The 16,785-nt window shown below is 49.7% G+C and overlaps 2 protein-coding genes across 2 annotated transcripts in view; one reads left to right on the forward strand and one right to left on the reverse strand.

The window, feature by feature from the left end:
- TEKT5 (tektin 5) overlaps positions 1-9,960 on the forward strand; it is a 68,225-nt gene extending 58,265 nt beyond the window's left edge. Inside the window, exons 6-7 of the mRNA XM_050774360.1 lie at positions 1,604-1,758; positions 9,665-9,960. Coding sequence (XP_050630317.1) covers positions 1,604-1,758; positions 9,665-9,881 — 372 coding nt within the window. The 3' untranslated portion in view covers positions 9,882-9,960. The remainder of the gene's footprint in view (positions 1-1,603; positions 1,759-9,664) is intronic.
- Positions 1-16,785, reverse strand: part of NUBP1 (NUBP iron-sulfur cluster assembly factor 1, cytosolic) — a 612,258-nt gene that overhangs the window by 122,791 nt on the left and 472,682 nt on the right. The window lies entirely within an intron of this gene.

The raw sequence follows: 16,785 nt of genomic DNA on the forward strand, positions 1-16,785 counted from the left end.
ATTTTGAAGATGAATTTTCATCTATGTTTATATCTGTGCAACCTTCAGATCAAGATGTAGAACATTCTCAGACCTCAGCAGGCTCTTGCCTGCGTCTCCCTGAGATCTGCATTTTCATAAATTGTAGGATACAACAGTGACATCGTATTGGGAAAAATATTTTGACAGATAAAAACTTGTTTTCCTTCTTGCCTTCCTGCCTTATTTTCTCCCTCCCTTCCTCTCCCCTTTCTCCCTCTCCCTCCCCTCCCTCCCTCCTTGCATTCTTGTTTCCTTCCCTTCTTCCTTCTTTATTCACTGATTTAGTTGCTAAGAGGGTAAACTCTGGATTTGTTAAAAAAAAAAAAAAAAAAAACAGACTGGGTGTGGTGGCTCACGCCTGTAATCCCAGCACTTTGTGAGGCTGAGGCAGGTGGATCACTTGAGGTCAGGAGTTTGAGAAAAGCCTGGCCAACATGGCAAAACCCCATCTGTACTAAAAATATAAAAATCAACTAGGTGAGGCAGCAGGTGCCTGTAATCCCAGCTACTTGAGAGACTGAGGCAGGAGAATCACTTGAACTTGGGGGACGGAGTTTGCAGTGAGCCCAGATCATGCTGCTACCTGGGCTCCAGCCTGGGCGACAGAGCGGGACTCCATGTCAAAATAATACTACTAATAATGGAAAATACATACAGATCCAGAGTTTACCTTCTTAGTAATTACCTTCTTAATTACCTTCTTAATTACCTTCTTAATTACTTATTACTAATTACTTAGTAATTAATTACTAAGAAGGTAAACTCTGGGTCTGTTTGAATACATACATACATATATATATTATGGAAAAACCCAGATTAAGTGAAACTGGCTTAGAGATTGGCTTAGAGATTGTTTTAGATGAACAGTCTCTGTCAATCTGAAAGGCCTGCCTTCCTCCTTCCCTTCCTCTCCCTCTTCCTCTCCCTCACTCCCTTCCTTTGCTTCCTTTGCTTTCTTCCTGCTGAGCACTGACAGGCAACTCTAATGGCTATTGGAGATTCAGAACAAAACTAACCATAGTACTGGCCCGTCTTCCATGTCCACAGTGCCCCGGTGACTAGAGGGTACCCGAAGCGGCTTCTCAGGGTTTCTAACCCATTTTTTTTTTTTTTTTTTTTTCCTGAGACGAAGTCTCCCTCTTGTCCCCCAGGCTGGAGTGTGACGGCGTGATCTCGGCTCACTGCAACCTCCACCTCCCAGGTTCAAGCAATTCTCCTGCCTCGGTTCCCCGAGTAGCTGGGATTACAAGCGCCTGCCACCACGCCCGGCTAATTTTTGTATTTTTAGTAGAGATGGGGTTTCACCATGTTGGCCAGGCTGGTCTACGACTCCTGACCTCAGGTGATCCACCCGCCTCGGCCTCCCAAAGTGCTGGGATTACAGGCATGAGCCACCACGCCTGGGGCCTCAGGGTTTCTTAGGAAGGGTGAGCTCCCTGCCCCACAGGTACTCAAGGCCAGGGAAGGGGTATCGTAAGTGCCTGGCTGGAGGCTGACCTAGTTGACTTGAGCTGCCCCCAGGTCCCCAGTCAGACGAGGTCAAAAGGGCCTGGTGGGTGGTGACACCTGTGTTCCCTCGCAGACGCTGCAGGAGATCTTCCAGGCCGAGAACACCATCATGCTGCTGGAAAGGTCCATCATGGCCAAGGAGGGCCCGCTGAAGGTGGCCCAGACGAGGCTGGAGTGCCGGACCTGGCGCCCCAACGTGGAGCTGTGCAGGGACGTCCCGCAGTTCAAGTAAGTGAGGGAGGCCAGAGGAGGCAGGAGAACCCCTGGCAATCCAGGAAGGTGGAAGGGTGGGTCTCAGGAGCTCCCAGGTGCACTGGGTCTGAAAAACAGACCCTCCCTCAATCAGGACATCCAGTCCCACAACTCAATAGAGTGCAGGGTGCGGGTGGAGTTCTGAGATGCAGCTCGGGCTGTACCACTGCGTGGCTTCCTCATCACTGGGACCCCCACCCTGTGCACTGTGGTCTTCTCACTTGCCTAAACTAGCGGTGGTTTTGTAACTCGGTTGTGCTCTAGAAACCCTCCTGTTTCCCTTGAAAGCCAAGGCAATGAATGGTAGCCTCCCAGGTGGTGGCTTTACCTTCTCTCTCCAGGCTCCCATGAAAGAGGCACCTGGCTCATTCCTCACTCATTTCCCACCTCCTGCTTTGTAAAGTTCTCACCGTGAAGCCCTGGAAGAGCCTCATGAGCTCCTGGCTGATGGATTCCACCCATCCTGCTGTGCTAAGGAGGCTGGTGTCTGTTGACGAAGGGCTTTCTCACAGGACAGGGGGTGAAAAACTAATTCCTGCCTAGAAAGGAGGTTTGTGGGGGGCAGGGGGCGGGGATTGTAATAGGATGATGGCCAGGCCAAGAAGGAACAGGTCCTCAGACTTGGGGATTATTTCCCGTGAACGTGCTGTATGACTTGGGGCAAACCACCTGGCCACTCTGTTCCCCTATGCTAGGGGCATTATCTTAGTTGTCTATTGCTATGTAATAAATTACCCCAAAAGGCAGTGACTTGAAAGAACCACATTTGTTATCTCAGTTTCTGTGGGTTAGGAATTGGGCTAGGTTCCTTGCTAGGTTCCACATGCCAGGGTCTTCCAGAGGTTGCAATCAAGGTGTCAGCTGGGGCTGTGGTCTTATTCCAAGGCTGGACTGGGGAGGGTTCCACATCCAAGCTCACTCCCATGCTTGTTGACAGAAATCAGTTCTTTGCTGGCTGTTGGCTGGCAGCCACCCTCACTCACCCATGGGTCTTTCCAGCACGGTGGCTTGCTTCAACAAAGCATGCAAGCCAGAAGAACAATAACAGTACCAGGAGCAAGGACGTCGCAGTCTTTTGTAACCTAACCATGGAAGTGACACCCATCACTCTTTCTGCATGCTCTTCTTTAGAACCAAGTCTCTAGGTTCAGCCCACACTCAAGGGTGTGATACCAGGAGGTGGGGATCATTGAGGGTCATCCTTGGAACATCCTTCTATGGGCACTAACAGGGTTTCTGGTGGAGTGGGAGGAGACTGAGTTTGGCCCCATTGCAGCTGCTCATTTGCTCCATAAATCTTATTCTGCATTAACTGTGCCCAGGGCTGTGCTCACCGGGTTTCATAGCAGTACTTCTTTTGACAAGATACTGAGTTGATATCCCCCATGAGAAGAAGATGGAAAGGACCATCCTCAGGCTTCCTTGTGCACATTATTTCAGCCCTGGCCTACAGCAAGGGAAATTCACCCTGATGTCTAACTGCAATTCCTTGAGCTTCTTTTGAGTTCTGTCCCTTTCAGTCTTACTCCTAGGGGAGTTGAGAAGTCTGTTACTCCTACTATTGTCAAATGGGAAGATAAATTGAGGTCCAGAGAGGTTGAAAAAACTGTCACAGTCACACAGCACGAAGCCAGGGCTTCACTGGGCAAGGAGTACAGGTCTTGGTCCAGCGATGGACCGTGCTTCCTCCATCCTGGTGTGGAGACCCCACTGCTAGAAGTGAAAAGATGTCAAGAAGAAAGCTATCAGTTAGGAGAAAGAGGATAGATAATCCAGAAAAAGTGTTGGGTGGTGTCCAAGCGATGATTTTTGCCCAGCTTCAGTTACCGCCTAAGTAACCATTTAGGAAATGGAAAAAGCAGGGTATGTGTTGGTGTGGGGTGGAGGGGCAGGCAACATGATTCAAGGCTTTGAACTTGAGGGCCTGGGGTCCCTCCCACTTTGGGAGGCTGAGGCAGGAGGATCACTTGAGGCCAAGAGTTTGAGACCAGCCTGGACAACATAGCAAGACCCCATCTCTAAAAAAAAAAATACAAAAATTAGCCAGGGATGGTGGCATGTACCTGTAGTCCCAGCTACTCAGGAGGCTGAGGCAGAAGGATTGCTTAAGCCCAGGAGTTGGAGGCTGCAGTGAGTTATGATTGCACCATTGCACTCCACCCTGGGCAACAGAGCAACACCCAGCAGGCCTGCTTCTGGCTTGCTAGGTCTTCAGCTCTGGAAGTGGGCTGGATGGGGTCTGGGTCCTGGGTGCAGAACAGTGGGGGCTGGGCTCTGCTGACCTGTCTTCCACCTGCCCCTGCTTCTTTGATGCTCAAGCTGAACCCCAGCACCTCCTGGAGTGGAGGGCTCAGGTGATCCCTTCACCTCCCCAACAGGACTATTTTTTTTTTCTTTAAATTGAGTCTCACTCTGTTGCCCAGGCTGGGGTGCAGTGGCACGATCTCGGCTCACTGCAACCTCCACCTCCCAGGTTTAAGAGATTCTCATGCCTCAGCCTCCTGAGTACATGGGATTACAGGTGCCTGCCACCATGCTCGGCTAATTTTTGTATTTTTAGTACAGACAGGGATTCACCATGTTGGCCAGACTGGTTGCGAACTCCTAACCTCAAGTGATCCAGCCACCTCCACCTCCCAAAGTGCTGGGATTACAGGCATGAGCCACAGTGCCCGGCCCCCACAGGGGACTTCTACAGAACAGGGCTTCTGGGGGAGTTGCCTGGAGGACCTCCCGCTTTGGGGCAAGCTCTCTGCCTTCCCGTTTCCTGTTCAACAGTCATACCACTGAGGAGGACAGACAGAGAGCAAGAAGGTAGAGCATGTTTGGTTCAGGAGTCGGGCCGTGTGTGTGTGTGTGTGTCTGTGTGTCTGTGTGTCTGTGCATGTTGTGTTTTGGTTTGTATGCATGGCTGTCTTGGGAACTGAGCAGATGATAGGATTCAGGCTGTCTCCCTTCTCCAGTGGCTACATTGTCCCATCTACGCATGATCTTCCTTGTCCCCATCCCCTCCATTCCTGCCTTTGGGCCGTCTTTTTCCTTTTCCTCCTGCAAGTGGTCTCTCTTCTCCTGACCTACTCCAATCACTGGGGTCCCATCCATGCCTATCCCCCAGAAAGTCCATTTAAAATTGAACTTTAAAGGCTAGGTGTGGTGGTTCAGACCTGTAACCCCAGTACTTTGGGAGGCTGAGGTGGGAGGATTGCATGAGGCCAGCAGTTCGAGACCAGCCTGGACAATATAGCAAGACCCCATCTCTACAAAAAATACAAAAATTATCCAGGCGTGGTGGTGTGCCTATAGTCCAAGCTACTCAGGAGGCTGAAGCAGGAGGATTGCTTAAGCACAGAAGTTGGAAGCTGCAGTGAGCTATAATCGTGCCACTGTACTCCATCCTGGGCAACAGAGCAACACCCTGTCAAAAAAAAAAACACAACAAAAAACAACTTAATTTTAATTAAAATTAAATAAAGTTAAAAATTCATTTCCTTATTCACACTAACCATATTTCAAGAGCTCAGTATCCACATGTGGCTAGGGTCTACCATATCAGATAACATAGCACAGAACATCTCCCTTGCTCTAGAAAGTTCTATTGGACAGTGCTGGTGGAAGTTTCCAGGCTGCTGCTGTCACTTGTCTTCGCTTCTCTCTAGCCCAGGCTCACCATGGGGAAGTTCACCCAGCTTCATGTCCTCCGGTCCTGAGCACGGTTTCATTGTCTCTTCTCTGCACAGGTGGGACCCCCAGCGCAGTCCCACAGCCAAGCCACCATCACAGCTCAGCTTGCTGCCTTCATTTCCCAGGGCTGCTATCACAAATTACTACAAACTGGGTGGCTACAGAGAACAGAAGTTTATTCCCTCACAGCTTTGGGGGCCCGAAGTTCCAAATCAAGGTTGCTCTTCCTGGAGGCTCTGAGAGAGGCTCTGTCCCCTGCCACTCTCCCGGTTCCGGGGGACTGTCAGCAATCTTTGGCGTCCCTCAGCTTGTACCCGCATCGCTACCATCTCTGCCTCCATCTCCACATGGCCTTCTCCCCTGCATGTCTCCGTGTCTCAAACCTCCCTCTCCTTTCTCTTACGAGGAGATCAGTCATTGGATTTCAGTGTCACCCTAAATCCAGGATGATCTCATCTTAAGATCCTTAACTTCATTACGCCTGCGAAGACCTTATTTCCTAATAACATCACACGCCCACCAAGGCTTAGGACTTGAACATATCTTTCTGGGGAACACCATCCAATCCGCTCCGTGTGGATTCACAATAACCTCCTAACCTTTCTCCTGCCTCTACTCTTGCCCCTTCCAATCTCATCTTACACAGCCGCCTGGAGGTTATCCCGAAACTCCAATCAGCATGTCATTCCCTGTTTCAACCCCCCCGCCCCCACCCCATGGCTTCCCACAGCGCTGAGAACAAACCCAAGCCCTTAATTTTGCATGTGCTTTTCTCTTTTTTTCTTTTTTTTTTTGAAATGGAGTCTTGCTCTATTGCCCAGGCTGGAGTGTAGTGGCATGATCTCAGCCCACTGCAACCTCTGCCTCCCGAGTTCAAGTGATTCTCCTGCCTCGGCCTCCTGAGTAGCTGGGATTACAGGCACATGCCACCACACCTGGCTAATTTTTGTATTTTTTTTTTTTAAGTAAGGACCAGGTTTCACCATGTTGGCCAGGGTGGTCTCAACTTCTTGACCTCAAGTGATCTGCCCGCTTCAGCCTCCCAAAGTGTTGGGATTACAGGCTGCAACCTCTGCCCCCTGGGTCAGCCTCCCAAGTAGCTGGGATTACAGGTGTGCACCACGACACCTGACTAATTTTTTTGTGTTGTCAGTAGAGACGGCGTTTTGCCACCATGTTGGCCAGGCTGGTCTCGAACCCCTGACTTCAAGTGATCTGCCCGTCTCAGCCTCCTAAAGTGCTGAGATTACAAGCGTGAGTCACCACGCCCAGCCAAAATTTAAATTTTAAATTAAAGGAATACAATTAAAAATTCAGTTTCTCAGTTCATTAGCTCTGTGGGGCTGGTGGGTACCACACTGGATGGTGCAGATATAGACATTCCCATCTTCACAGAAAGTTCTACTCCACAGCACTGCCAAAGCCCACTTTCCCTCTTGGCCTTCACACGTCCAGCTCAGTCTCATCTTCTTCTCTGGTCAAAGTCATCTCATGGGAGGCTGAGGGAGGAGGATCACTTGAGCCCAGGAGTTTGAGACCAACCTGGAGGCAAAAAAAAGAAATCCCATCTCTATAAAACCTTTTTTTTAAAATTAACCAGGTGTGGTGGTGCATGCCTGTAGCCTCAGCTATTTGGGAGGCTGAGACAGGAGGATCTCTTGAACCCAGAGGTTTGAGGCTACAGTAAGCTATGGTGGCACCACTGCACTCCAGCCTGGGTGACAAGGGAGACTTTGTCTAAAAAATAAAAATTAAAATTAAAATCAGCTGGGTGTGGTGGCTCATGCCTGTAATCTCAGCATTTTGGGAGGCCAAGTCGGGCAGACTGCTTGAGCCCGGGAGTTTGAGACCAGCCTGGGCAACATGGTGAAACCTTGTCTCTACAAAAAATGTAAAATTAGTCAAGTGCGGTTTTGCACACCTGTAGACCCAGCTACTTCAGAGGGTGAGGCTGGAGGAACGCTTAAGCCAAGGAAGTTGAGGCTGCAGTGAGCTATGACTGCGCCACTGCACTCTGGCCTAGACAAAGTGAGACTCTGTCTCAAAAAGAAAAAAGAAAAAAAAGTCCTCTCCTCGGAAAGTTCTAGAAAAGCAAAGCCTCAGAAGGAGGGGGGTGGGGAAGTAGTACGGGGCAGCTCAGCCCCAGCTGATCCTGCAAGGGGCTCTAGACCGTGAAGTGCATCATGGAGATGTCTGCACCAGAGACCCTTTGTACCTGAGTCAGCCAGTCATTGCCTGTGGCCACTGGCAGGGACTCTCCTCCCAGGTGAGATAGCTCTGATTGGCTGAGCAACATGATTCTCTGGAGAAGTGCACATCTGTGGGCCGCTAGCATAGCAGCTGGGGATGGTGCCCTGGCCAGTAACGAAGACTGAGTGAGGCTCTTACCTAGACGAGGCTGGCCCTGTTATCCTGTTTAGGAAAAAATTATAGAGCCAGGTATGGGGGCTCCTGCCTGTAATCCCAGCATGTTGGGAGGCTGAGACTGGCAGATTGCCTGAGCTCAGGAGTTCGAGACCAGCCTGGGCAACACGGTGAAACCCTGCCTCTACTAAAACACAAAAAAATTAGCTGAGTGTGGTAGCAGGCTTCTGTAATCCCAGCTATTTGGGAGGCTGAGGCAAGAGAATTGCTTGAACCCGGGAGGTGGAGGTTGCCGTGAGCCGAGATTGCACCACTGCACTCCAGCCTGGGTGACAGGGCGAGACTCCGTCTCAAAAAAAAAAACAAACCAAAAAAACACAAAAAATTGTGATAAAGTACGCATAACACAAACTTTACCATCAGTGACATTTGGTACATTCACGGTGTTTGTGCAATCTTCACTACTCTCTAGTTCTATGACATTTTCATCAACCCAAAAGGAAACCCTGTACCCATTAAAGAATCTTCTACATTCTCCCCACCGCCTGACCTTTGGAAGACACCAGTTAACTTTCTGTCTGTGTGGCTTTGCCTATTCTGGACGTTTCTTATGAATGCAGTCATGTAATATTTGTCCTTTCGTGTCTGACTTCCTTTGTTTAGCATCATGTTTTTCAAGATTCATCCATGTTGTCACAGGTATTAGTATTTCATCACTTTTTTTTTTTCTTTTTTTTGGGACGGAGTTTCGCTCAGTCGGAGTGCAATGGTGCGATCTCAGCTCACTGCAACCTCCGCCTCCCGGGTTCAAGAGCTTCCCCCGCCTCAGCCTCTCAAGTGGCTGGGATTACAGGCACGCGCCATCATGCCTGGCTAATTTTTTGTATTTTCAGTAGAGATGGGGTTTCCCCATGTTGGCCAGGCTGGTCCTGAACTCCTGACCTCAAGTGATCCACCTGCCTCGGCTTCCCAAAGTGCTGGAATTACAGACGTGAGCCACCACACCCAGCTGTATTTCATTCCTTTTTATTATGGCTGAATAATCTCCCATTTTGTGGCTTGATAACATTGTGCTTATCTACTCATCCATCCATCCATGGACATTTGAGCTGCTTGCACCTTTTGGCTATCGTGAATAGGGCTGCTGTGAACATTCATGTACACGTTTTGGTTTGAACACCTGTTTTCCGTTCTTTTGGGTATATACCCAAGAGCAGGACTGCTGGACTGTATGGTAAGTCTATGTCTAACTTACCAAGGAATCTCCAGATTGGTCTCCTGTTCCGTTTTACCATCCTGTCTTATTTCTTCCTTTGTGTACATTACCCTTGACAGTTCTCTTGTGTATTTACTCGTCTACCTATTCTGCCTCTGCCTTCCCAGGGAGGGCTGATGAGCCTTGCCTGTCTTGCTTGCTGCTGTCAGGCACAGTTCCCAGTGCACAGTGAGTACATCTACCTTGAACCTAATAACCTGTGCCAGGCTGGGCACCGTGGCTCACACTTGTAATCCCAGCACTTTGGGAGGCCAAGGCAGGTGGGTCACTTGAGGTCAGGAGTTCTTGGCCAGCCTGACCAACATGGTGAAATCCTGCCTCTACTAAAAAAAATATATATATATATACAAAAATTAGCTGGGCGTTGTGGTGCGTGACTGTAATCCCAGCTACTCGGGAGGCTGAAGCAGAATTGCTTGAACCCGGGAGGCAGAGGTTGCAGTGAACCGAGATCATGCCACTGCACTCCAGCCTGGGTGACAGAGTGAGACTCTGTCTCAAAAAAATAAACAAATAAAAATAAATGAATAACCTGTGGCTTCTCCTCTTCCCTCACCCCAGGCTGGTTAACGAGGTATTCACCATCGACGACACCCTGCAGACCCTCAAGCTGCGGCTGCGGGAGACACAGGACATGCTGCAGCTGCTGGTCATGACCAAGTGCCGGCTAGAGCACGAGCTCGCCATCAAGGCCAACACCCTCTGCATCGACAAGGAGAAGTGCATGGGCATGCGTAAGACCTTCCCCTGCACCCCGCGCCTGGTGGGCCACACCTGAGCACCGCCCTGGCGCCTCGTTCCACGCTGGCATAAAATTGGAAAAGGCTGAGAAACAAAGTAAAACAGTATTTTGTTTGGAAGGGGCCGAATTTCTCTTTTTCGTACCTATTTGTTATCTGCATTTTTCTCTCTCTCTCTCACTCTCTCTCTCTGTTACCTGTTTGTCACCTTAGGAGCACAGTGTAGACCATGGTGTTTTAAGATTAGACTTGATAGCTCAAAATCTAGAGCCCAGCACTGTCACTTAGGACCTGTGTGGCCTGGAACAAGTTTCTCACCTGTGGTCCTCATCTATGGAATGAGGAGAGTCCGAGGTGCGGGGGATTGCTAGCAGTGTGGGGCAGAGAGAGAAAAAAAAAAAACCCACAAAAATAACCAGGATTTGGAATCAGAAGTTCTGGGTGTGAATCCCAGCCTTGGTAGATGGAGTGTTTGTTTATGTATTTATTTATTTGACATGGAGTTTCACTCTGTCACCCAGGCTGGAGTGCAATGGTGCAATCTCAGCTCACTGCAACCTCCACCTCCTGGGTGCAAGCACTTCCCCTGCCTCGCTAGCTGGGATGACAGGCACCCACCACTACGCCTGGTAATTTTTGTATTTTTAATAGAAAGATAGGGTTTCACCATGTTGACCAGGCTGGCCGCAAACTCCTGACCTCAGGTGATCCACACGTCTCGGCCTTCCAAAGTGTTGGGACTATAGGCGTGAGCCACCACGTCTGGCCGATGGAGTATTTTAGAAATAGCTATGGGAGGCCAGGTGTGGTGGCTTACACCTGTAATTCCAGCACTTTGGGAGGCCGAGGTGGGTGGATCACTTGAGGCCAGGAGTTCCAGACAAGCCTGGCCAATGTGGGGAAACCACATCTCTACTAAAAATACAAAAATTTGCCAGGTGTGTTGGTGCAAACCTGTAATCCCAGCTACTGGGGAGGTTAAGGTGGGAGAATCGCTTGAACCTGGGAGACGGAGGTTTCAGTGAGTCACGATTATGCCACTGCACTCCTCAAAAAGTAGTTAAACATAAAACTGCCCTATGACCTAGCAATTTCACTCCTAGGTGTTTACCCAAGAGAAGTAAAAACGATCCTCAAATACTCGTGCACGAATGTTCACAGCAGCACTGATCACATTAGTCAAAGGGTGGAATGACCCAAATGTCTATCCATGGATGGATGGGAAAACAAAGTGTGCTGAATCCATACAAAGGAGTCTGATTTAGCCATAAAATGGAATGAAGCACTCACTGATCCACGGTGCAACGTGGATGAACCTTGAAAACAGGATGCTAAGTGAAAAAAGCTAGACAGAAATGCCACATAGTGTATGATTCTATTTATATGAAATGTCCAGAATAGGCAAATCCATAGAAACAGATACGGTTGCTGGGAGAGGGGAACGGGGAGTGACTGCTTAGTGGATGCAGGGTTTTACTTTGGAGTGATGAAAATGTTTTGGAACTAGAGAGAGGTGGTTGCATAACATTGTGAATATACTGAATGCCATAGAATTGTTTGTTTATTTTTGAGTTGGAGTTTCTCTCTGTCACCCAGGCTGGAGTGCAATGCTGCGATCTTGGCTCACTGCAAACCTCCGCCTCCCGGGTTCAAGCGATTCTCCTGCTTCAGCCTCCCAAGTAGCTGGGACTACAGGCGCCCACCACTATGCCCAGCTAATTTTTTGTAATTTTAGTAGAGATGGGGTTTCACTGTGTTAGTCAGGATGGTCTCGATCTCCTGACCTCAAGATCCGCCTGCCTCGGCCTCCCAAAGTGCTGGGATTACAGGCATGAGCCACCGCACCCAGCCAGGCCTCAGTTTCTTAATATATCTCTTCCATAGGGGATTTCACTCCTTCCCCTCTTATTTATTTATTTTATTTTTTTCTTTTCTTTTGAGATGGAGTTTCGCTCTTGTCACCCAGGCTAGAGTGCAATGGCATAATCTGGGCTCGCTGCAACATCTCCCTCCCTGGGTTCAAGCGATTCTTCTGCCTCAGCTTCCCAAGTAGCTGGAACTACAGATGCACACCACTGTGCCCAGCTAATTTTTTGTATTTTTAGCAGAGATGGGGTTTCACCATGTTGGCCTGGCTGGTCTCCAACTCCTGACCTCAGGCGATCCACCCACCTTGGCCTTGTAAAGTGCTGGGATTACAGGCATTAGCCCAGCGTACCTTCCCCTCCTTTTAATCCCATTCATCCCCCCACTGACTCCCAAATTTCTGGCTTCTAAATCCAGGCTCCTGAACTCAGCTCCTGACGACATTTCTAGCTTTACCTGCCCAGTTCCAGGCCACCCTCTGTTCTTCCCCAGCTGATCCCCAACCTTAGAGTCATCCTTGATCCCTTTCTCCCACACCCCACATTTAATTCATCAAAAAGTCACGTGCATACTACCTTCCGAATCTTTCCTGAACTTGGCCACTGCTCGCCTTCTCTTCTGTTACCATCTGAGATAAGCACCTATTATGTCTCACCTGGGCAACAGGTACAGTGGGGAAGGAAGATGAGTCAACTTGGACTGTGGCCCCCCTGGCGCTTATAGGCGCTACAAGGAGACACAGGGACTATACACCACCAGATGCAGCTACATTTAGGCAGACGGGGGCCAGTGATCTTTCAGGAAAAACCAACCTTGAAGTCAGGCGCTTGAGTTGGCAAGGTTCCTGCACTTCAGTGAGCCTCAGTCGCCTTGTCTGTATAATGGGTCCCCCAACATGAGGATGTCTAGGAAAACCTCAGCATTATTGGGACAGAATCCTTGAGCCCACGTGAGCACCAAAACATGGGTAGAAAAAAAATAGATCTCCAACGCTTTTTAAGCTATGATTGAAATGTTCGTGGATGCCATTGGGTTCAACGAATACATTATTGAATTGATACTAGCCTTCTATTATTGTAGATTTTCTTTGACAAATCCTGAAAATATAAAGAAGGAGGCCACCTAATCTCATGTGGAGAAGGGGTTCTCCTTCTCTGTCATTATTTAAAAGAGGTGGTGGGATGACACCATGGTCAAGAGCAAGACCCCTTCCTTCCTCCCTCCCTCCCTCCCTCCCTCCCTCCCTCCCTCCCTTCCTCCCTTCCTCCATTCCCCGCTTCCTCCATTCCCCGCTTCCTTCCCTCCTTCCTTCCTACCATGGTCAAGAGCAGGACCCTCCCTCCCTCCTTCCCTCCCTCCCTCCCTCCCTCCCTCCCTCCCTCCCTTCCTTCCTTCCTTCCTTCCTTCCTTCCTTCCTTCCTTCCTTCCTTCCTTCCTTCCTTCCTTCCTTCCTTCCTTCCTCAGGGTTTTGCCATGTTGCCTAAGCTGGTCTTGAACTCCTGGCCTCAAGCGATCCTCCCGCCTCAGTCTCCCAAAGCACTGGGATGTCAGGTGCTAGCCAGTGATCCTGGCATGAGCAGAACTTTCACACTAGATCTAATTTGACTCCACTCCCCACTAGCTGTGTTGCCTTGGGAAGGTCACTGAGTCACTGAACCTCAGTTTCCTTATCTGTCAAAGGGGGCCAATATTCATTTCCCCCATTCATGGGTGACTGTGAGGACTAAGTTAGGATGATAGGACTAATACCTCCATATCTAAGGGGTATTCAGTAATATTTTAAGAATAACAGCTCATATTTATTGAGGATTTGCTCTGTGCCAGGCAATTTTAAAAGTACCATCTCATTTTAATCATCACCAGCCCTGAAACATGGAAATGGAAATTAAGGCACAGAGAGGTTAAGAAACTTAGCCATAGTCACACCGTCTCCTTATCTATATAATGGTCCCCCTAAGTGAGGATTTGCAAATAATAAATGACTGAGACAGTTATGTCCAGTTATGAGAATCCTGGGTCTGAACTACTACTGACCACAGCTTCCCAAAATAAAGAAAAAACTATTGTTTAGGGTGGACCCACAGACCAAAAAGGGTCAGGCAAAGGCCGACCCCACAGGGGCATCTAAAGGAGCAGAGGATCCCACAGCCTTGCTCTCAGAGGGGCCGATTTGATTAAACATTTCTTCATTCTCTGGAGAAGACAGTAATGATAACAGTAACAATTGGAGGCCAAGGTGGGAGGATTCCTTGAGGCCAGGACTTCAAGACCAGCCTGGGCAACATAGCAAGACCCCATCTCTAAAAAAAAAAATTTGCTGGGCACAGTGGTGTGCACCTGTGGTCCCAGTTGGGAGGCTGAGGCAGGAGAATCACTTGAGTCCAGGAGTTTAAGGCTGCAGTGAGCTATGATGGTGCTACTACACTCCCTCCTGAGTGACTGAGCAAGACCCTGTCTCAAAAAAAAAAAAAAAAAAAAAAAAAAAAAAAAACTGGCACTAACAGCTTGAATGCTTGGGAGATGCCAAGTGCTCTATCTCAGATAATCCCCATGCTCATCCCCACTTTACAGATAAGGAAACTGAGGCACAGAGAGTCTAGGTCCCTTGCCCACAGTTACACAGCTAGGATGGGTTGGCCCTGGCCTTCAGTGCTTATGCACCCACCCAGGTGGCCCCCCGCTGGCGCTTTTGCCCCCACTCCTCTACTCCCAGCCAGTGTCAGTGACAAGGCACTGCCTGGGAGGGAGGCGGCTGCATTTTTTGCCTGGTCCAGAAATGTCAGTGTGTCACTATCACACAAAGTCCTGGCTGTTCGCTCCTGTGATTTCCAAGGCACTCTAAACAAGTGTCCCTGCTCCCAGGGTGAGGGGCGGGAGGAGGAGCAGGAATGGGAGACAGGTTTAAAGCACACAATTAAAATTCCTAAGCCGCGATATGGAGTCTTATTCCACATGCAGAACATTCTTGGTCTCCGTATGGCACAGGGGGCTGGGCTATAAGCCTCTTGCCACACCTTCTCCCATCCCATGTGACCCCAGACATGCTCCCCGGTGGAATTCTCTGTGTCCCCCGAGACAGCCGGCCCCTCCCTCCGCCCCCCACCCAGCAAGGCTGCTTGGGATTCCTGGCGCTCCTCCGGGGGCAGGCACGGGTGTGGGCACCCATGGGCCGCAGAACCCTGGACAGCCTGAGTCGGGGATATCTGAGGGGCTGCTGGCCCAGGCCACACGCCTGGTAGGTCAGCACCTGGCAGTGTGTGCGTGTGCTGGGAGTGGGTGTCTGCAGCTGCCTCTGCTGGGCCCTGGGCTGTTGGTGGTCTCCGAAGATAAGGGAGACCCTTCGGCTGAGGGTGTGAATGAGAGAGGCCTGCCTTCCCCAGGGGTGTGGACCTCCTCTGCTGATAAGGGGCTGCCCTTATCTAGGAGCTGAGAGCAGATAAGAGGCTGTGGTTATGGATGAACTGAAAGGCAGATCAGGGAGGACCAGGGCGAGGCAAGGCCGGCAGGACACTGGGGGCGCAAAATCTAAGAAGTCTTCACTTCGGGTCACTTCAAGTTTTTTTCTCTTTTCTTACTTTTTTTTTTTTTTTTTTTTTGAGACAGGGTCTTACTCTGTCCCCCAGGCTGGAGTGCAGTGGCGTGATCTCGGCTCACTGCAACCTCTGCCTCCCAGGTTCAAGCGATTCTCATGCCTCAGCCTCCCAAGTAGCTGGGACTACAGGCCCACGCTACCCCACCCGGCTAATTTTTGTATTTTTTGTAGAAACAGGGTTTCACCATGTTGCCTAGGCTGGTCTTTGAACTCCTGAGATCAAGTGATCCACCTGCCTTGGACTCCCAAAGTGCTGGAATTACAGGCGTCAGCCACTGAGCCTGGCTTTTTTTTTTTTTTCCAGACAGAGTCTCACTCTGTCACCCAGGCTAGAGTGCAGTGGTGTGATCATGGCTCACTGCAGCCTCCAACTCCTGGACTCAAGCAATTCCCTGCTCTCAGCCTCCAGAGTAGCTGGGACTATAGGGCTACAGGCACACACCACCGTATCCAACTAATTTTCTTTATTTTTTGTAGAGAACAGGGTATCACTGTGTTGCCTAAGCTGGTCTCCAACTCCTGGCCTCAAGCGATCCTCCTAAAGAGCCTCCTGAAGTGCTGGGATTACAGGTGTGAGCCATGATGCCTGGCCTCATTTCACCCTTAATGGTCTGGGAGAAGGGACTGGGGAGCAACTGCCCAAGGGTACATGGTCTCCAGTTGGCAATGAAAATGTTTTGGAACTAGATAGAGCTGATGAACATTGTGAATTCACTGTGAATACTCCTGAACACTTTAAAATAGTTAATTTTATGTTATGCTAATTTCATCTTTTTTTTTTTTTTTTTTTGAGACAGAGTCTCACTGTGTTGCCCAGGCTGGAGTGCAGTGGTGCAATCTTGGCTCACTGCAACCTCTGCCTCCCGGGTTCAAGCGATTCTCCTGCCTCAGCCTCCTGATTGCAGGTGCATACCACCGTGCCCGGCTAATTTTTGTATTTGTAGTAGAAATGGGGTTTCACCATGTTAGTCAGACTGGTCTCGAACTTCTTGACCTCGTGATCCGCCTGCCTCGGCCTCCCAAAGTGCTGGGATTACAAGCGTGAGCCACCGCGCCCAGCCTTCACCTTGACTTTTTAAGAAAGAGAAAGGATTCGTTATGGCTGGTGCAGCCCATTCTCTTCCTTCCTGTGATCTTATTCTTAGACCTTTCTTTTTTTTTTTTTTTTTTTTTGAGACGGAGTCTTGCTCTGTCGCCCAGGCTGGAGTGCAGTGGCGGGATCTCGGCTCACTGCAAGCTCCGCCTCCCGGGTTCACGCCTTTCTCCTGCCTCAGCCTCCCGAGTAGCTGGGACTACAGGCGCCCGCCACCTCGCCCGGCTAGTTTTTTTGTATTTTTTTAGTAGAGACGGGGTTTCACCGTGTTAGCCAGGATGGTCTCGATCTCCTGACCTCGTGATCCACCCGTCTCGGCCTCCCAAGGTGCTGGGATTACAGGCTTGAGCCACCGCGCCCAGCCTTCTTAGACCTTTCTAAGGAAATTTCT

This window comes from Macaca thibetana, chromosome 20 (assembly GCF_024542745.1).
Source record: "Macaca thibetana thibetana isolate TM-01 chromosome 20, ASM2454274v1, whole genome shotgun sequence".
NCBI lineage: Eukaryota > Metazoa > Chordata > Mammalia > Primates > Cercopithecidae > Macaca > Macaca thibetana.